This window comes from Salmo salar, chromosome 07 (genome assembly GCF_965601325.2).
Source record: "Salmo salar chromosome 07, fSalSal1, whole genome shotgun sequence".
In the NCBI taxonomy this organism is placed as follows: Eukaryota; Metazoa; Chordata; class Actinopteri; order Salmoniformes; family Salmonidae; genus Salmo; species Salmo salar.
The window spans coordinates 65,752,806-65,775,000 of NC_138297.1; the positions used below are offsets into that span (position 1 = coordinate 65,752,806).

The window sequence follows — 22,195 nt, forward strand, 5'->3', positions numbered from 1 at the left end:
GCATCACCTTACTGTCCTGGAGATGACAGGAGTCTCTGTAGGTTCATACAGCAACACCTTACTGTCCTGGAGATGACAGGAGTCTCTGTAGGTTCATACAGCAACATCTTACTGTCCTGGAGATGACAGGAGTCTCTGTAGGTTCATACAGCAACACCTTACTGTCCTGGAGATGACAGGAGTCTCTGTAGGTTCATACAGCAACACCTTACTGTCCTGGAGATGACAGGAGTCTCTGTAGGTTCATACAGCATCACCTTACTGTCCTGGAGATGACAGGAGTCTCTGTAAGTTCATACAGCATCACCTTACTGTCCTGGAGATGACAGGAGTCTCTGTAGGTTCATACAGCATCTTACTGTCCTGGAGATGACAGGAGTCTCTGTAGGTTCATACAGCATCTTACTGTCCTGGAGATGACAGGAGTCTCTGTAGGTTCATACAGCAACACCTTACTGTCCTGGAGATGACAGGAGTCTCTGTAGGTTCATACAGCAACACCTTACTGTCCTGGAGATGACAGGAGTCTCTGTAGGTTCATACAGCAACACCTTACTGTCCTGGAGATGACAGGTCTTTGTTGCCTCATGGGGGGGGGAGGATGAAAGGAAGATTAGATGAGTGTCAGACTATTAGCCAGGAGAGGAAGCGGTTTGGAGAGGTGTAGAGAGAGGGGAGAGTGAGAGGTGTAGAGAGAGGGGAGAGTGAGAGGTGTAGAGAGAGGGGAGAGTGAGAGGTGTAGAGAGAGGGGAGAGTGAGAGGTGTAGAGAGAGGGGAGAGTGAGAGGTGTAGAGAGAGAGGTGTAGAGAGAGGGGAGAGTGAGAGGTGTAGAGAGAGGGGAGAGTGAGAGGTGTAGAGAGAGAGGAGAGATTTTCAGTGCTTACAGCCAGAGATGAGTCTTCTCTTTGTGTGGACTCTTGTGTTACTCTCCATGTCCTTGGCATTGCAAGTTGCTAAGCTACCCAGCATGACACCCAACCAGACTGTGGTGGTGAGTGGTCATTGACCATTTTTAATTGTGACCATTTGACTGCAGACTGTGCAGACTGACGTTTCACAGTGTGTAACGTTGACTTGTAATTCTCTGTCCGGGTCTAAATCTGTTTCCATGTAGACATACTGGCTTGGCTTGGACCATATATCCTATAGACCATATATGGGGGTATTTGGACATGCCAACAGAATCATTTTAATACCATATAAATATAAATGTTTGGGGCCCCTCCCCCGCTGCGTGCTACACCACTCCTTATCTGGTTACTGCCCTAATACTGGCAAATACAAACAATTCATAACAAGATATTCAAAATAAGAACTATTTTCTTCTCTCCCTTCCTTCCCTTTCTCTTTCCTACCCCCTCCCTCCATCCCTTCCTGTCTCCTCCCTCTCCCCCTTTAGGCTCCTTACCAGTCTACCGACCCCCACCCTTTCTGGCCAACTATCCGACCCCCACCACCAGGACCCAGTTACCCCTGTCTAGCTGGAGGAGGACCCTCCACCACCTCTACCAGTCCAGCCAGGCCGGTCAGTCCACAGCGGTCAGCGGGGGAGGATCAGGCCAGCAGCCAAGCTGGAGGGAGCCGGAGGAGGAGGGGAGCTGGAGCCGCAGCAGAGGCCCTCAGGGGCCGAGGGCCCGGGCTTCATGTTGAGGTATAGAGGCTGTGGTACCGCTGCAACAGATGCTGATGGCACCACTACGGAGCAGATGGATCCTAGAGAGCAGCAGGAGGAGGAGGAGGAGGATGATGATGATGTCATCTCAGACGGGCACACACACAATGGGGTGACTCTGAGGGTGAGTGAAGCTTTTAGAGTATCTGGGTTGATGATACCCACTGGTACTGCTGAGTGAATGCACTGTCATATATATATATATAACAATAAAGCTACTTCCTATCCCACAGACACTCCTCACAATAACCGTATCCCATTCAGAGACACCACAGCTCTCTGTGAGGGATAAATAAGATTTAGCTGGCAGAGCTAGATAATGATCCACTCAGCATGAGAGCTCAGTGCTCCTCATCTCCATCTCATCTCCTGCCTCTCTCACTGTGCTGCTGTGACGTCAGTATTGTACTTCACTAATGAAGAGGACTTCAGTAAAGATCTATACTAGAACATTCTCACAACAGGCATATTCTTGCTCTAGGGGGGGTTTTCATATCAAAGCACAGATAAACGGATAAATCCAAGTGTGTGTGTGACTAACTGTGTGTGTGAGATTCAAAGAGCCGAGCAGGCAGCCTATGTCTTTGGTGTACTATTGCTTTCATTTAAGCCCGGGAGAGAGAAGCTAGCCTGCCCGGGAGAGAGAAGCTAGCCTGCCCGGGAGAGAGAAGCTAGCCTGCCCGGGAGAGAGAAGCTAGCCTGCCCGGGAGAGAGAAGCTAGCCTGCCCGGGAGAGAGAAGCTAGCCTGCCCGGGAGAGAGAAGCTAGCCTGCCCGGGAGAGAGAAGATAGCCTGCCCCCCTGAGGCATGTGACAACACAATGGTTTAATGATCTGTGTCTGTTCTGCTGCTGCTAGTTTGTGAGACTGCTGCAGCACAGAGTGCTGAATACAGGCAGTCAAGCTGGCCTGGCCAGTAGAAATACACTGTAAGTCAGTGTTTCTCAGAGTGCTGAATACAGGCAGGCAGCAGATTCTCTGGCCTGGCCAGTAGAAATACACTGTAAGTCAGTGTTTCTCAGAGTGCTGAATACAGGCAGTTCAGCAAGCAGCAGATTCTCTGGCCTGGCCAGGAGAAATACACTATGTCAGTGTTTCTCAGAGTGCTGAATACAGGCAGGCAGCAGATTCTCTGGCCTGGCCAGGAGAGATACATTATGTCAGTGTTTCTCAGAGTGCTGAATACAGGCAGGCAGCAGATTCTCTGGCCTGGCCAGGAGAGATACATTATGTCAGTGTTTCTCAGAGTGCTGAATACAGGCAGGCAGCAGATTCTCTGGCCTGGCCAGGAGAGATACATTATGTCAGTGTTTCTCAGAGTGCTGAATACAGGCAGGCAGCAGATTCTCTGGCCTGGCCAGGAGAGATACATTATGTCAGTGTTTCTCAGAGTGCTGAATACAGGCAGGCAGCAGATTCTCTGGCCTGGCCAGGAGAGATACATTATGTCAGTGTTTCTCAGCCTGTTCCTCTGGGAGTGGGAGATCCCTAGTTGTTCCACCACTAGTCAACTAGCCCAATGCTCAAGCCCTTGACTAGTTGTGTGACGTGAGCTAGCTAGGTCAAAAATGTGTAGCGGCAGGATGTTTCCAAGGAACACAGATGAAATGGAGAAACCCACTGCTACATAGACCTAACAGGAATGTGGTGGTCGCCCCAGCAGTGCTGTCCCATCCAGTCACGTAGACCTGAGTTGAGGAGAAACACCCTGAAAGTGATCTGTAAGGCAAGCCTTCCTGGCCTGCTGGGGCCTCAGTCAGTGGAATGGCAGAAGTGTGCTTTACTGCCTTCCTTGGAGATGACCTGAGGTCAGGTCTAACTGTAGCGGATGAACAGAGGTCAGGTCCAACTGTAGCGGATGAACAGAGGTCAGGTCTAACTGTAGCGGATGAACAGAGGGTCAGGTCCAACTGGAGCGGATGAACAGAGGTCAGGTCTAACTGTAGCGGATGAACAGAGGTCAGGTCTAACTGTAGCGGATGAACAGAGGTCAGGTCTAACTGTAGCGGATGACCTGAGGTCAGGTCTAACTGGAGCGGATGAACAGAGGGTCAGGTCCAACTGTAGCGGATGAACAGAGGTCAGGTCTAACTGGAGCGGATGAACAGAGGTCAGGTCTAACTGGAGCGGATGAACAGAGGTCAGGTCTAACTGGAGCGGATGAACAGAGGTCAGGTCTAACTGGAGCGGATGAACAGAGGTCAGGTCTAACTGGAGCGGATGAACAGAGGTCAGGTCTAACTGGAGCGGATGAACAGAGGTCAGGTCTAACTGTAGCGGATGAACAGAGGGTCAGGTCCAACTGTAGCGGATGACCTGAGGTCAGGTCCAACTGTAGCGGATGAACAGAGGGTCAGGTCCAACTGTAGCGGATGAACAGAGGGTCAGGTCCAACTGTAGCGGATGAACAGAGGGTCAGGTCCAACTGGAGCGGATGAACAGAGGTCAGGTCTAACTGGAGCGGATGAACAGAGGTCAGGTCTAACTGGAGCGGATGAACAGAGGTCAGGTCTAACTGGAGCGGATGAACAGAGGTCAGGTCTAACTGTAGCGGATGAACAGAGGTCAGGTCTAACTGTAGCGGATGAACAGAGGTCAGGTCCAACTGTAGCGGATGAACAGAGGTCAGGTCCAACTGTAGCGGATGAACAGAGGTCAGGTCTAACTGGAGCGGATGAACAGACATGGTTGGATTTCCTGTTCAGACTACTGGTTGTTTCCTTGTCTTCTGCACCTGTTTTGGTCAATAGTGAACATACTCTCCCCCCCCCACACACTCACACACACACACACTCCCCCACACACACACACTCCCCCACCACACACACAGCGTTAATCCCTGGCTTCTGATCTGCGTGTAGTCTTTCATGTAAAGCCAGCCCTGTGATGCCTGGTAACCCGATACAGCCGCTATTGATGGTGATGCTGTTGATATTCAGGAGAGGAGAGCAGCCTGCCATGTTGCTCTCCCTGGTTGGTCCTGGGATGCTGCTGTGTGGTCTGGGCTGGTAGGTGGAAGGCCCATTATCAAAAATATTGTTTGGCTTTGGATGATTTAAACAGTCTGGGCCTGGGCTATAGGGCCTGGGCTATAGGGCCTGGGCTATAGGGCCTGGGCTATAGGGCCTGGGCTATAGGGCCTGGGCTATAGGGCCTGGGCTATAGGGCCTGGGCTATAGGGCCTGGGCTATAGGGCCTGGGCTATAGGGCCTGGGCTATAGGGCCTGGGCTGGGGACTATGGTCTGGGCTATATGCTTGGGTATAGGGCCTGGACTGGGGTATAGGGCTGGGTGTCATTACCTCTGTCATCAGTGGTAATGACAGCCCACTGCCTCCTTAACATGTCTCATCAGAGCTACTGTAGCAGTGGTGTCACCATACCTGGAAACTAGGCCCCTCATGCCAACAGTTGGCCCCGCATGCCAACAGTTGGCCCCGCATGCCAACAGTTGGCCCCGCATGCCAACAGTTGGCCCCGCATGCCAACAGTTGGCCCCGCATGCCAACAGTTGGCCCCGCATGCCAACAGTTGGCCCCGCATGCCAACAGTTGGCCCCGCATGCCAACAGTTGGCCCCTCATGCCAACAGTTGGCCCCTCATGCCAACAGTTGGCCCAAGGTGTTTTTGTCAAGTAGCCTTCAAGCAGAGTATAGCCTATTTGTTTTTCTAAGACAGTGGTTGACAAAGTTTTTATAGTCCCGTACCCCTTCAAATGTTCTACCTCCAGCTGCGTACCCCCTCTAGCACCAGGGTCAGCGCACTCTCAAATGTTGTTTTTTGCCATCATTGTAAGCCTGCCCCACATATGCTATACGATACATTTATTAAACATAAGAATGAGTGTGAGTTTTTGTCACAACCCGGCTCGTGGGAAGTGACAAAGAGCTCTTATAGGACCAGGGCACAAATATCAATAATTTTGCTCTTTATTTAACAATCTTACATATAAAACCTTATTTGTTAATCGAAAATTGTGAATAACTCACCACAGTTTAATGAGAAGGGTTTTGCTTGATAGGATACACATAACTCTGTGATGTTGTATTGGAGAGTGTCTCAGTTTTAAATCATTTTCCACACAGTCTGTGCCTGAATTTAGTTTTCATACTCGTGAGGGCTGAGAATCCACTCTCACATAGGTACGTGGTTGCAAAGGGCCGTGTCTTAACAGTGCGATTTGCCAAGGCAGGATACTCTGAGCTCAGCCCAATCCAGAAATCAGGCAGTGGCTTCTGATTTTAAATGACATTTTCACAGAACTGCTTGTTGCAATTTCGGTGAGGCTCTCTTGTTCAGATATTGTTAAGTGGACTGGAGGCAGGACATGAAAGGGATAACGAATCCAGTTGTTTATGTCATCTGTTTCGGGAAAGTACCTGTGTAATTGCGCACCCAACTCACTCAGGTGCTTCACTATATCACATTAGACGTTGTCCGTAAGCTTGAGTTCATTTGCACACAAATCATACAATGATGGAAAGATCTGTGTGTTGTCCTTGTTATGCAGACAAAGAAGAGGTCCAACTTCTTAATCATGGCTTCAATTTTGTCCCACACATTGAATATAGTTGCAGAGAGTCCCTGTAATCCTAGATTCAGATCATTCAGGTGAGGGGAAAAAAACATCACCCAGAAAGGCCAGTTGTGTACGAGAAACTCGTCATCATGCAAGCGGTCAGACAAGTGAAAATGATGGTCAGTAAAGAGAACTTTAAGCTCGTCTCTAAATGTAAAAAATAGTGTCAATACTTTTCCCCTTGATAACCAGTATGTTGTAAAAGCGTTACATGGTCGCTGCCCATATCATTGCATAATGCAGAAAATACATGAGAGTTCAGGGGCCTTGCTTTAACAAAGTTAACCTCTATGGGACCGGCGGGACGAATTCGTCCCACCTACGTAACAGCCACTGCCAGCCTGTGGCGCGATTTTCAAAATCTTCAAAATCCTATTACTTCAATTTCTCAAACATATGACTATTTTACAGCCATTTAAAGATAAGACTCTCGTTAATCTAACCACACTGTCCGATTTCAAAAAGGCTTTACAACGAAAGCAAAACATTAGATTATGTCAGCAGAGTACCAAGCCAGAAATAATCAGACACCCATTTTTCAAGCCAGCATATAATGTCACCAAAACCCAGAAGACAGCTAAATGCAGCACTCACCTTTGATGATCTTCATCAGATGACAACCCTAGGACATTATGTTATACAATACATGCATGTTTTGTTCAATCAAGTTCATATTTATATCAAAAACCAGCTTTTTACATTAGCATGTGACGTTCAGAACTAGCATACCCCCCGCAAACTTACGGGGAATTCGCTAACATTTTACTAAATTACTCACGATAAACGTTCACAAAAAGCATAACAATTATTTTAAGAATTATAGATACAGACCTCCTCTATGCACTCGATATGTCCGATTTTAAAATAGCTTTTTGGTGAAAGCACATTTTGCAATATTCTAAGTACATAGCCCAGGCATCACGGGCTCGCTATTTAGACACCCGGCAAGTTTAGCACTCACCATAATCATATTTACTATTATAAAAATGTCATTACCTTTTGTTGTCTTCGTCAGAATGCACACCCAGGACGTCTACTTCAATAACAAATGTTGGTTTGGTCCAAAATAATCCATCGTTATATCCGAATAGCGGCGTTTTGTTCGTGCGTTCCAGACACTATCCGAAATAGTAAAGAAGTGTCGCGCGCTTGGCGCAATTCCTGACAATAAAATTCAAAGTATTCCATTGCCGTACGTCGAAGCATGTCAACCGCTGTTTAAAATCAATTTTTACGTCATTTTTCTCGTAGAAAAGCGATACAATTCCAACAGGGAATCTCCTTTTCGGCAAACAGAGGAAAAAATCCCAAAGGCGGGGGCGGTCGGGGTCACGCGCATAAGCTAGTGTCTCTTGATGGGCCACTTGAGAAAGGCGATAATGTGTTTCAGCCTGGGGCTGGAATGACGACATTCTCTTTTTTCCCGGGCTCTGAGAGCCTATGGACGACGTGGGAAGTGTCACGTTAGAGCAGAGATCCTTAGTAAATGATAGAGATGGCAAAGAAGTTCCAGAAATGGTCAGACAGGCCACTTCCTGTAAAGGAATCTCTCAGGTTTTGACCTGCCATTTGAGTTCTGTTATACTCACAGACACCATTCAAACAGTTTTAGAAAATTTAGGGTGTTTTCTATCCATATGTAATAAGTATATGCATATTCTAGTTACTGAGTAGGAGTGGTAACCAGATTAAATCGGGTATGTTTTTTTATCCAGCCGTGTCAATGCTGCCCCCTAGCCCTAACAGGTTAACCATTTTCACTGTAGTGTCCAAAACGTCTTTCAAGCTGTCAGGCATTCCTTTGGCAGCAAGAGCCTCTCAGTGGATGCTGCAGTGGACCCAAGTGACGTCGGGAGCAACTGTTGCATTACCACTCCACTATGTCTCTCTGTCATGGCTTTCGCACCCTCAGTACAGATACCAACATAAGCAGCAGCTACGTTTGTTACATTCAGACTGGTAGTGGAATTCCCGTGAGAGAGTAACGGTTAGTGTGATTGGATGTTCATTAATTGACTAGGCCAGCTGTATTTGACATTGTGTTGTGCTGAACACCTAGATGGTTTAATTTTATTTTTGGCAGTGAAACGAGGCCACTCAGGCGAGAGATAAATCTCTCCCAAATGTGTAGCCCCGTTGGAAAATATAAATGGACTGTTTGAAAATGTGAAGAATTAATTTTTTAAAACTTTTTTTACATGTGAATCACATTTATATTTGGTGTACCCCCGGCATTGTGTGTACCCCTGGTTGGGAATACCTGATCTAAGACCAGGACTACAGGCGATCATCACCATAAGTCCCACTTCCATATATTTTTCATACAGTTGAAGTCGGAAGTTTACATACACTTTGGTTGGAGTCATTAAAACTTGTTTTTCAACCACTCCACAAATTTCTTGTTAACAAACTATAGTTTTGGCAAGTCGGTTAGGACATCTACTTTGTGCCTGACACAAGTCATTTTTCCAACACTTGTTTACAGACAGATTATTTCACTTATAATTCACTGTATCACAATTCCGGTGGGTCAGAAGTTTACATACACTAAGCTGACCGTGCCTTTAACCTCTAGCATCCCACCACGACAACATCCGGTGAAATTGCAGAATCCCAAATAGCGATAAAATAAATCACTTACCTTTTCAAGATCTTCCTCTGTTTGCAATCCCAAGGGTCCCAGCTACACAAAAAATGGTCGTTTTGTTCGATAAAGTCCTTCTTTATATACCAAAAATGTCAGTTTAGTTGGCGCGCTTGATTCAGTAATCCACTCGTTCAACATGCATACAAATGAATCCAAAAAGTTACCAGTAAATTTTGTCCAAACAAGTCAAACGATGTTTCTAATTAATCCTCAGGTACTCTAATATCTAAACAAACCTTAAAATTTAAGACGGAGAATAGTATGTTCAATAGGGGAGATAAATAACGAAGAGCGCGCACCTCATTCACGCGCGCAACAGGACTACTTTTCTAATGAGACACCTTGGAAAAACTACAACTTGTTCGTTTTTCAAAAAACAAGCCTGAAACCCTTTCTAAAGACTGTTGACATCTAGTGGAAGCCATAGGAACTGCAATCTGGGAGGAATTATTTTGAGTATGCCATAGGCTTGCATTGAAATGGCCTGTGACCTAAAAAAAAATTCTCCCCCTGATGGATTCTCCCCTGGTTTTTGCCTGCCATATCAGTTCTGTTATACTCACAGACATTATTTTAACAGTTTTAGAAACTTCAGAGTGCTTCCTATCCAATGCCAATTATATGCATATCCTAGCATCTGGGCCTGAGTAACAGGCAGTTTACTTTGGGCACGTCAGTCATCCGGAATTCAGGATACTGCCCCCTAGCCTAAAGTTAAACAGCTTGGAAAATTCCAGAAAATGATGTCATGGCTTTAGAAGCTTCTGATAGGCTAATTGACATAATTTGTGTCAATTGGAGGTGTACCTGTGGATGTATTTCAAGGCCTACCTTCAAACTCAGTGCCTCTTTGCTTGACATCATGGGAAAATCAAAGGAAATCAGCCAAGACCTCAGAAAACGATTGTAGACCTCCACAAGTCTGGTTCATCCTTGGGAGCAATTTCCAAATGCCTGAAGGTACCATGTTCATCTGTACAAACAATAGTACGCAAGTATAAACACCATGGGACCACGCAGCCATCATACCGCTCAGGAAGGAGACGCGTTCTGTCTCCTAGAGATGAACGTACCTTGGTGCGAAAAGTGCTAATCAATCCCAGAACAACTGCAAAGGACCTTGTGAAGACGCTGGAGGAAACGGGTACAAAAGTATCTATATCCACAGTAAAACAAGTCCTATATCGACATAACCTGAAAGGCCACTCAGCAAGGAAGAAGCCACTGCTCCAAAACCTCCATAAAAAAGCCAGACTACGTTTTGCAACTGCACATGGGGACAAAGATTGTACATTTTGGAGGAATGTCCTCTGGTCTGATGAAACAAAAATAGAACTATTTGGCCACAATGACCATTGTTATGTTTGGAGGAAAAAGAGGGAAGCTTGCAAGCCGAAGAACACCATCCCAACCGTGAAACACGGGGGTGGCAGCATCATGTTGTGGGGGTGCTTTGCTTCAGGAGGGACTGGTGCACTTCACAAAATAGATGGCATCATGAGGAAGGAAAAGTATGTGGATATATTGAAGCAACATCTCAAGATATCAGTCAGGAAGTTAAAGCTTGGTCGCAAATGGGTCTTCCAAATGGACAACGACCCCAAGCATACTTCCAAAGTTGTGGCAAAATGGCTTAAGGACAACAAAGTCAAGGTATTGGAGTGGCCATCACTAAGCCCTGACCTCAATCCTATAGAACATTTGTGGGCAGAACTGAAAAAGTGTGTTCGAGCAAGGATAGTTACAAACCTGAATCAGTTCCACCAGCTCTGTCAGGAGGAATGGGCCAAAATTCACCAAACTTATTGTGGAAGGCTACCCAAAATGTTTGACCCAAGTTAATCAATTTAAAGGCAATGCTACCAAATACTAATTGAGCGTATGTAATCTTATGACCCACTGGGAATGTGAAAAATAAAAGCTGAAATTATTAATTCTCTCCTATTATTCTGACATTTCACATTCTTAAAATAAAGTTGTGATCCTAACTGACCTAAAACAGGGAATTTTTACTAGGGTTAAATGTCAGGAATTGTGTATGTAAACTTCCGACTTCAACTGTAAGTCAACATGTTTTCTTTGCAGCCATCCCAGTTTAAAGGTGGTGTTCTATGTAGCAACAGTCAGACAGTAATGTGTCTGACTGTTCTCTGTCAGGCTGAAGTCTGTCAGGCTGGCTGGATCACACAACAGAACTGGGTTAAGGTTGATTCCAAATGTCACGTTAACAAACAAGTTCTTATTTTAATCGACAAGCGATCACATTCTCAGAACATTCTAGACCTTCTCAGCTTTCTATTTTCGTTCTATAGTTCCGTAGTGAACAGTATCAAGCTTCTTAACTTCTCTTGTTAGGTTGTTGTGCTGATGGCTGTGTCAATGGTTGACAGGTGGCACCCTACACTGAGTTTACAAAACATTAGGAACAACTTCCTAATATTGAGTTTCACCCCCTTTTGCCCTCAGAACAGCCTCAATCGTTGGGGCATAGACTCTACAAGGTGTGGAAAGTGTTCTACAGGAATGCTGGCCCATGTTGACTCCAATGCTTCCCACAGTTCAAGTTGGTTGGATGTCCTTTGAGTGGTGGACCATTCTTGATACACACTGAAAACTGTTGAGCATGAAAAACCCCTGCACCATTGTAGTTCTTGACACACTCAAACCAAACCGCCTGACACCTACTCCCATACCCTGTTCAAAGGCACTTAAATATTTTGTCTTGCCCATTCACCCTCTGAAAGGCACAAACACACAATCCATGTCTCAGTTGTCTCCAGGCTTAAAAGTTGGTGATTCTGAGACCAGTCATAAAAGGAACTGGTCTCACTAGAAATAGTGACTTGAGTCAGAGAGTGACTTTCCCCATCTAGACTGTCATCTACTAGAACTGTGATGAAGACATTGTAACACTAGCCCAATCATAGAGAAAGGAACAAGTATGACATGGTCATTCTAGAAAGAGTCACTTTCCCTATCGACCTGATCATCAACTGGAACCTGGATGATGGCATTATTACACTAGTTAGTCTACTTAAATACACAGTATTTTAACATACAGGAAATAAGTTAAAACCTCAATTCTCTCCACCTCCCATCTCTTATTCAGTCAGCGCCATGAGGAAGACTCTTCACCTCCCATCTCTTATTCAGTCAGCGCCATGAGGAAGACTCTTCACCTCCCATCTCTTATTCAGTCAGCGCCATGAGGAAGACTCTTCACCTCCCATCTCTTATTCAGTCAGCGCCATGAGGAAGACTCTTCACCTCCCATCTCTTATTCAGTCAGCGCCATGAGGAAGACTCTTCACCTCCCATCTCTTATTCAGTCAGCGCCATGAGGAAGACTCTTCACCTCCCATCTCTTATTCAGTCAGCGCCATGAGGAAGACTCTTCACCTCCCATCTCTTATTCAGTCAGCGCCATGAGGAAGACTCTTCACCTCCCATCTCTTATTCAGTCAGCGCCATGAGGAAGACTGTCAATTGACTGTCTTTATAATCTCAGTAAGAGTGAAAAAATACTCAGAATTACTTTTCATCTCTGCATAATAGATGGAGGGAGGAAACCACAGCTCTCTGTCGCCAGCTAATCCTCCTCACCTTCCTCTCTCCTCCAATCTTATCACATATTAAAGGCTAGATGAAACAGCAGAGTTCTACACCCCACTATGTGGTTAGACATCTGATCTTGGAGAGATGTTTATTCTATTCTGCTGAGACATTTACTATGTTGCTGTTCTTATCTTTTATTAAGGGTTCAAGCCAGTGAAGCTGGGCAAACCCTGTTGTATTTGTTGGCGTTCATTATTATTATACCGCTTCTTCTTGCGAAGAAAGTTAACATTCAAATTCCCGTGAGATGGTAAGGCCGAAGAGGGTGAAACATGGTAAAGGCCCATAGTCTACACTCTCTGGTGCCAAGCCATTCCAATTGGCCACAAGGTGGTGCTATAACAGGTGATTGAAATGGCTAACTTGGAAGGGTCACGCCCCTCACCCCATATGACCTAGAGTCCTGAAATTCAGTGCATAGGTCCCTCTTCTCACAAGGAACACATTTTCCCCAAGGTCTGTCATGATGGATTTTCCGCCATTTTGAATTTTGTGAATAACACTTAAATGACATCTCGTCCGGAACCACTGGGCCGATCTGGATGTACATTGATGTGTCATCTATGGACCAAGGTCTCTCAATGCAATATTTTGCAGACTATATGTCAAACCCCATGGTCACTACTGACCAATAAACATTAATGTGGGGGTTGTCTGGCACATTAATGCTAATTAGACACGGATATTCGTATCGTAACCAAACTTTCCAAACACGGTCAACACTCAACATATGTAAGCACATTCAGATCGGCCACACGGTGGCGCTATACATCTCAATCTGTTTGACTCAGAGTGATGAAATTTGGCACACATGCTAAGGGATATGAGTCTAGCTAATCTAAAGTATTGTTCAGTTTGGCCGCATGAGGGGCGCTGTTGGACAGGAAAAACCACTCATGCAAGCTCATTGGCTTATTGCGGCCATATTGTTTGAGCTCTTATAAAACGTGTGTTTGAAGATGTGCATCTATAGGTGCTATATACCACATTTGGTACCGATCAGTCTATCGGTTCTGGAGAAGGCGTTTTAAAGTTGACATCTAGGGTTGCAAAATTCCGGGGAACTTTCAATAATTTCCCCAAAATCCTGATTGGAGGTTTCTAGAATCAGGAGAGAATAAGCAGAATATCCAGACTCCTGCAACCAGGATTTCTGGAAAACAAAGGAATTTATTGAAAGTTGCAGGAATTTTGCAACCCTATATTCAACATCATAAAAAATAGTCCAAAATGCATCAAAAGCATGGTAATGAGCACAGAAGTAGCTTATCTTAGGGTGACGTGTCCAATAAGTCCTGATGGTGCTATGGGCTGTGTGTGTGTTTTATGTATGGCTGTGTGTGATGTTTAATTGTGAAACACTATCAATACACCTCTTCAGGTACTACGAACACTTTTGCCATCTTATAACAACTACTCAGCTCACTTCAACATTTGCCAAAAGTGAATAACACCACCTAGCTTGAACCGCTGCTTGCAGCTTTATGTATTATTGTTGCATTGGCGAGAAGGAAGCTGCAAGTAAACATTTCCCAGCATGTTTTTCTACTCATTATGAGTGAGGCATAGAAGCCTGTTCCACACCACTATCAACCACATCCTCCTGACTGACATGTTCATTAGAATTTCCCCAGTGGTATTAAACCTACTGATCTTCTGATCACCCGTGTGGCAGGCTTACTAGGAATCACTCCATCACAGAATGATCCAATCGCTGCTCAGTGTGGTTTCTAGCATCAATCTCTAAAACATCGCCCAGCTTTATGACTGAGGGAGGCTGGTTTCTATAGGTTGTATGTCTCTCTAGGCCCTCTTTAATATAAAGGACTGCCTGTTGGAGGTCCTTCCAATGAATCGGCCACTGCCTGGAAACAGGGCCTGAAAATAACTTTTTGGGTCCACCAGCCAGTGTGGCAGGTAGATAAAATAAATAAATAAAAATCTACCAGCCACTCCAGCTAAAATATTTTTTCACGTAATTACACACCAACAAAAAACAAACTTGATGAGCATGCTTTGTAATGTTTCTAATAAAATAAAGGTATTACTATTAAGAAGTGATGTGGTATATTGCTATATTTTTGCATAAATGATCTTTTAACCAAAATATCACAGATGAGCCAAATTTTCAGCTGCCCCTTTTAAAGGCAGGATGTCACCTTGGCTCCCGAGTGGCGCAGAGGTCTAAGGCACTGCATCTCAGTGCTAGAGGCGTCACTACAGACGCCCTGGTTCGAATCCAGACTGTATCACAACTGGCCGTGATTGGGAGTCCCATATGTCGGAGCAGAAGGAAGCAAGTTTTCTTCCAGGACAACCTTGTACGTGGCTTGACTCATGCGTCCTTCACAAAGACAAATCTGCCCGATTCCAGCCTTGCTGAAGCCCCCCCAGATCATCACCCATCCTCCACCAAATTTCACACTCACTCTCCAGGTCTCGCACCCACTGTGAAATTTGGTGGAGGATCGGTACGATTAGCGCAGTTAGTGTGAATCAGACCGTGTGATGCAATGGGCAGGGCCTGCCGGGTTGATGTGGGGTAAACTTCCCCTTTAACAAGAAGGGAGATGATATCAGTGAAACAGTTGTTTTACCTAAGAACCTACTGCTACTCTTTGATGAAAACAAGCAGTATTAACGCAATAATACTCTTCCCATCGAACTAAAAACAAACAGTAGCCTGACTTACTGACACTCTTCAATTCTACTGGTGACAGTGCTATAGGCCTAACTGGTGACAGTGCTATAGGCCTAACTGGTGACAGTGCTATAGGCCTAACTGGTGACAGTGCTATAGGCCTAACTGGTGACAGTGCTATAGGCCTAACTGGTGACAGTGCTATAGGCCTAACTGGTGACAGTGCTATAGGCCTAACTGGTGACAGTGCTATAGGCCTAACTGGTGACAGTGCTATAGGCCTAACTGGTGACAGTGCTATAGGCCTAACTGGTGACAGTGCTATAGGCCTAACTGGTGACAGTGCTATAGGCCTAACTGGTGACAGTGCTATAGGCCTAACTGGTGACAGTGCTATAGGCCTAACTGGTGACAGTGCTATAGGCCTAACTGGTGACAGTGCTATAGGCCTAACTGGTGACAGTGCTATAGGCCTAACTGGTGATATTCTTGCTTGTGTGTTTAAAAGTCCAACAGTTTGAAAGTCTGACAGTAGGATCAAATCAAATGTATTTCTCACATGCACATGGTTAGCAGATGTTAATGCGAGAGTAGCGAAATGCTTGTGCTTCTAGTTCTGACCATGCAGTAATATCTAACAAGTAATCTAACAATTTCACAACAACTACCTAAGTGTAAAGGAATTAATAAGAATATGTGCATATAAATATATGGATGAGCGATGGCCAAACGGCATTGGCAAGATGCAGTAGATGATATAGAGTTGTCGTGTCTTTGGGCACCATTAAACTGAAGACGTGTTTATCAATTAACTCCCTGTAATTATTATTACGCGATTAAACTGATTAATCGTTTAACTGTAATTAACTAGGAGATCGGAGCACCAAGGAAAATATTCAGATTACAAAGTTATAATTTTTCCTAATATAACTTTCCTATATTATAACATTATATATTATATTATAGTATAGGCCGATTATCTTCTGGTTTAAATGGTGTATTTTACCTCTAGTCCAGTCTCATTCCAAACGTGGTAAATTGTTGTATCTGCACGAATCCAGCCTTTACTAAAGTCATCCTTACATCAATTGTGTTAAAATCATTTATTTACTAAACTAAGTAATTCACAAAGTATACAAACAGTAGTTATCGTTACAAAGAATTGGTAGAGTAATGTGCCCTAGTGGGCTAAACAGGCATGTCTGGTGTCTTGTTAAAACAAAGGGTCATAAAGGGCAGCTGAGAAGGCACAGAGTTCATTAATATTAACAATTGATATGCTAATTCTTTGCACATGAACGCTCACTCATTCGGGAACAATTGCAATCAATATATATTTACGCTCTGTGTCGTCGGGATCCTTGTTGGAGAGTTCTGTTCTGTTGGAGAGTTCTATCTCTCTCTCTCTCTCTCTCTCTCTTGGTTAGAATGGATCTTTCAAAGCGACATTCATTAATGTCGTTATAGAATGGATGTTTTGTCGGTCTTCGCGTTCAATGATATAATTTACTTAGCTGCAGACTAATAATTAATATCAAAGACTTGTTCTTATTCTGTCGGTATCGGTAGTCTAAAAGTTAACTTTCAGTAGAGGAATTGGATGGTCAAACCTTGGCTCTCTCTTCTGAGGTAAGCTGGTCTGAAGAAAGTAAATCAGGGTGGGGTTTTATACGTGAACATAGAACAGGCTTGTCATATGACGCCTGGTCCTGTCTGTGTCCCTGGGGGCGTGCCGATGACTGATTTAAGCTTTGAACAGAAATACATTCTATCACATTAACCTCAGTACATAGCATCTCAATGTATTCCAAATAGCTTTATCCTTATTAATACATTTTATACAACCATTTAGATGCAAGTCCCATAGCTGAGGCTATTATATAAACAGTTTTGTGGTAATATGGCTATATTGTCTCTTCTGAGTATCACAAAATTGTACCAAGCGGACCAGTTCGTAGCTGGATTCTTCACCAATCTTTTATACCTTCTCCAGAACATAAATGTCGTTCGGTTCCCCAATTCTGTGAGTTGGAAGAATTTCCTTGGTCTCTCTATGAAACCCCTCTGTCTCAACTGGGCCAGGCGGCAGGACATTTCCTTTGGAATTTATGACCGCCTTCACCGGGCCTGGGTAGGGAGAGGTAGGTAGGGGGATGGTGCAAGGGGAAGGGGGTCAACTGTGCTCCCTGTACTCAAAGAGGGCAACGTCATGACAGAGTACAGTATATACATATGAGATGAGTAATGTAGGGTATATAAAGTGGCATTGTTTAAAGTGACTAGTGATACATTTATTACATCCAATTTTTATTATTAAGTGGCTATTGATTTGAGTCAGTATGTTGGCAGCAGCCACTCAATGTTAGTGATGGCTGTTTAACCTCTCTAACCTCCCACCCTAGTCAACAGCCAGTGGAATTCCGTGGCGCGATTTTCAAATACCTTAGAAATGCTATTACTTCAATTTCTCAAACATATGACTATTTTACACCATTTTAAAGACAAGACTCTCGTTAATCTAACCACACTGTCCGATTTCAAAAAGGCTTTACAACGAAAGCAAAACATTAGATTATGTCAGCAGAGTACCCAGCCAGAAATAATCAGACACCCATTTTTCAAGCTAGCATATGTCACAAAAACCAAAACCACAGCTAAATGCAGCACTAACCTTTGATCTTCATCAGATGACACTCCTAGGACATTATGTTATACAATACATGCATGTTTTGTTCAATCAAGTTCATATTTATATCGAAAACCAGCTTTTTACATTAGCATGTGACTAGCATTCCCACCGAACACTTCCGGTGAATTTACTAAATTACTCACGATAAACGTTCACAAAAAACATAACAATTATTTAAAGAATTATAGATACAGTACTCCTTTATGCAATCGCGGTGTCCGATTTTAACCTCTATGGGCTAGGTGGGACGCTAGCGTGCCACCCGTGGTGCACTCCATCAACAGCAGGTGCATTTCAAGAGCGGCAAATTTGAATCCAAATAAATGTCAAAATTCAAATTTTTCAAAAATACAACTATTTTACACCATTTGAAAGATAAACATCTCCTTAATCTAACCACGTTTTACGATTTCAAAAAGGTTTTACGGCGAAAGCATAAATTTAGAGTATGTTAGGACAGTACATTTACAAGAGTTGTGTGTAATGTTTTGTCAAGTCAAAGACAGGGTCACCAAAACCATAAAACCAGCTAAAATGATGCACTAACCTTTTACAATCTCCATCAGATGACACTCCTAGGACATTATGTTAGACAATGCATGCATTTTTAGTTCTATCAAGTTCATATTTATATCCAAAAACAGCGTTTTACTATGGCATTGATGTTGAGGAAATCGTTTCCCTCCAATAACCGGCAGTCAAGTCAGCGTCACAAATTAAATAATTAAAATTAGAAAACATTGGTAAAATATTATATTGTCATTTAAAGAATTATAGATTTACATCTCTTGAACGCAATCAACTTGCCAGATTTAAAAATAACCTTACTGGGAAATCACACTTTGCAATAATCTGAGCACTGCGCCCAGAAAAATACGCGTTGCGATACAGACTAGACGTCATGTTGGGGAGATCTAAAATCGAAAATACTATGTAAATAATCCATTACCTTTGATTCTCTTCATCAGATGTCACTTCCAGGTATCACAGGTCCATAACGAATGTAGTTTTGTTCAAAAAAGCTCATCATTTATGTCCAAAAATCTCCGTCTTGTTAGCACATGATCTAAGCCAGCCGGACTTCTCGTCATGAACGAGGGGAAAAAATATATTTCCGTTCGTTCAAACATGTCAAACGTTGTATAGCATAAATCATTAGGTCCTTTTTTAACCAGAACATGAATAATATTCAAGGTGGACGAATGCATACTCTTTTATAACGTATTGGAACGAGGGTACCCAACATGAACTCGCGCGCCAGGTGTCTAATGGGACATCATCGTTCCATGGCTCTTGTTCGGTCAGATCTCCCTCCAGAAGACTCAAAACACTTTGTAAAGGCTGGTGACATCTAGTGGAAGCAATAGGAAGTGCCAAAATATTCCTCAGCCCCTGTGTTTTTCAATGGGATAGGTTTAAAGTCAATACAACACATCAGGTATCCACTTCCTGTCAGAAAATGTCTCAGGGTTTTGCCTGCCAAATGAGTTCTGTTATACTCACAGACACCATTCAAACAGTTTTAGAAACTTTAGAGTGTTTTCTATCCATATATAATAAGTATATGCATATTCTAGTTACTGGGTAGGATTAGTAACCAGATTAAATTGGGTACATTTTTTTTATCCAGACGTGCAAATGCTGCCCCCTAGCCCTAACAGGTTAAAATAGCTTTTCGGTGAAAGCACATTTTGCAATATTCTGAGTAGATAGCCCGGCCATCACAGGCTAGCTATTTTGACACCCACCAAGTTTGGTACTCACCAAACTCAGATTTACTATAAGAAAAATTGGATTACCTTTGCTGTTCTTCGTCAGAATGCACTCCCAGGACTTCTACTTCAACAACAAATGTTGGTTTGGTTCCAAATAGCGGCGTTTTGTTTGTGCGTTCAAGACACTATCCGAAGGGTGACGCGCCGGCGCATATCGTGACAAAAAATTTCAAAATATTCCATTACTGTACTTCGAAGCATGTCAAACACTGTTTAAAATATATATATATATTTTTTTTTTCTATTTTTATTTTTTTTCTCGTAAAATAGCGATAATATTCCAACCGGGAGAAGTTGTTTTCGTTCAAAGACTCAAAGAAGAAAATGGACTCTTCACGTGCATGCGCACGCCCGTCTCATTGTTCTCAGATCGACCACTTACCAAATGCGCTACTGTTTTTCAGCCAGTAGCTGCGGAGTCATCATTCAACATTCTGGCGCCTTCTGAGAGCCTATGGGAGCCTTAGAAAGTGTCACGTTACAGCAGAGATCCTCTGTTTTGGATAGAGGTGACAAAGAAGGCCAAGAAATGGTCAGAGAGGGCACTTCCTGTTTAGAATCTTCTCAGGTTTTGGCCTGCCATATGAGTTCTGTTATACTCAGACACCATTCAAACAGTTTTAGAAACTTTTTAGGGTGTTTTCTATCCAAATCAAACAATTATATGCATATTCTAGTTACTGGGCAGGAGTAGTAACCAGATTAAATCGGGTACGTTTTTTATCCGGCCGTGCAAATACTGCCCCCTATCCCCAATAGGTTAACAGTCTGACGGCCTTGAGAAGCTGTTTTTCAGTCTCTCGGTCCCCGCTTTGATGCACCTGTGCTGACCTCGCCTTCTGGATGATTGCAGGGTGAACAGGCAGTGGCTCAGGTGGTTGTTGTCCTTGATGATCTTTTTGGCCTTCCTCAAATCAAATCAAAGTTTATTTGTCACGTGCGCTGAATACAACAGTGAAATGATTACTTACAGGCTCTAACCAATAGTGCAAAAAAGGTATTAGGTGAACAATAGGTAGGTAGGTAGGTAGGTAGGTAGGTAGGTAGGTAGGTAGGTAAATAAATAAAACAACAGTAAAAAGACAGGCTATATACAGTAGCGAGGCTACATACAGACACCGGTTATGGGCGGAGCAGCTGCCCTACCAGGCGGTGATACAGCCCGACAGGATGCTCTCGATTGTGCATCTGTAAAAGTTTGTTTTTGGTGACAAGCCAAATTTCTTCAGCCTCCTGAGGTTGAAGAGGCGCTGTTGCGCCTTCTTCACCACGCTGTCTGTGTGGGTGGACCATTTTCAGTTTGTCCGTGATGTGTACGCCGAGGAACTTAAAACTCTCCACCCTCTCCACTACTGTCCCGTCGATGCGGATAGGGGGCTGCTCCCTCTGCTGTTTCCTGAAGTCCACGATCATCTCCTTTGTTTTGTTGATGTTGAGTGGAGGTTGTTTTCCTGACACCACACTCCGAGGGCCCTCACCTCCTCCCTGTAAGCCGTCTCGTCGTTGTTGGTAATCAAGCCTACCACTGTAGTGTCGTCTGCAAACTTGATGATTGAGTTGGAGGCGTGCATGGCCACGCAGTCATGGGTGAACAGGGAGTACAGGAGGGCTGAGAACGCACCCTTGTGTGATCCCCAGTGTTGAGGATCAGCAGGGTGAAGATGTTGTTACCTACCCTCACCACCTGGGGGCGGCCCATCAGGAAGTCCAGGACCCAGTTGCACAGGGTGGGGTCGAGACCCAAGGTCTCAAGCTTAATGACGAGTTTGGAGGGTACTATGGCGTTAAATGCTGAGCTGTAGTCAATGAACAGCATTCTCACATAGGTATTCCTCTTGTCCAGATGGGTTAGGGCAGTGTGATTGCGACTACGTCGTCTGTGAACCTATTGGGGCGGGTCTAGGGTGTCAGGTAGGGTGGAGGTGATATGATCCTTGACTAGTCTCTCAAAGCACTTCATGATGACAGAAGTGAGTGCTACAGGGCGGTAGTCATTTATCTCAGTTACCTTAGCTTTCTTGGTAACAGAAACAATGGTGGCCCTCTTGAAGCATTTGGGAACAGCAGACTGGGATAGGGATTGATTGAATATGTCTGTAAACACACCAGCCAGCTGGTCTGCGCATGCTCTGAGGACGCGGCCGGGGATGCCGTCTGGGCCTGCAGCCCTGCGAGGGTTAACGCGTTTAAATGTTTTACTCACGTCGGCCATGGAGAAGGAGAGCAAGCAGGTTTTGGTAGCGGGCCGTGTCAGTGGCACTGTATTGTCCTCAAAGCGAGTAAAGAAGTTGTTCAGTCTGTCTGGGAGCAAGGCATCGTGATCCGCGACGGGGCTGGTTTTCTTTTTGTAATCTGTGATTGACTGTAGACTCTGCCACATACCTCTCGTGTCTGAGCCGTTGAATTGTGACTCTACTTTGTCTCTATACTGACGCTTAGCTTGTTTGATTGCCTTGTGGAAGGAATAGCTACACTGTTTGTATTCAGTCATGTTTCCGGTCGCCGGATAAGTAGCCTTGTCTGGGTACCAGACTCTGTAACTTGCCACTCCATGTCATTGCCAAAGAGTCAGGCCTCAAT

General features: G+C 44.3%; 1 protein-coding gene across 2 annotated transcripts in view; it reads left to right on the top strand.

The window, feature by feature from the left end:
- LOC106580685 (adiponectin receptor protein 2) overlaps positions 1-22,195 on the top strand; it is a 95,914-nt gene that overhangs the window by 22,255 nt on the left and 51,464 nt on the right. For both annotated transcript variants that reach the window (XM_082977955.1, XM_082977956.1), the window contains exon 2: positions 1,400-1,796. In XM_082977955.1, the coding sequence (XP_082834081.1) occupies positions 1,644-1,796 (153 nt within the window). In that variant the 5' untranslated portion in view covers positions 1,400-1,643. The remainder of the gene's footprint in view (positions 1-1,399; positions 1,797-22,195) is intronic.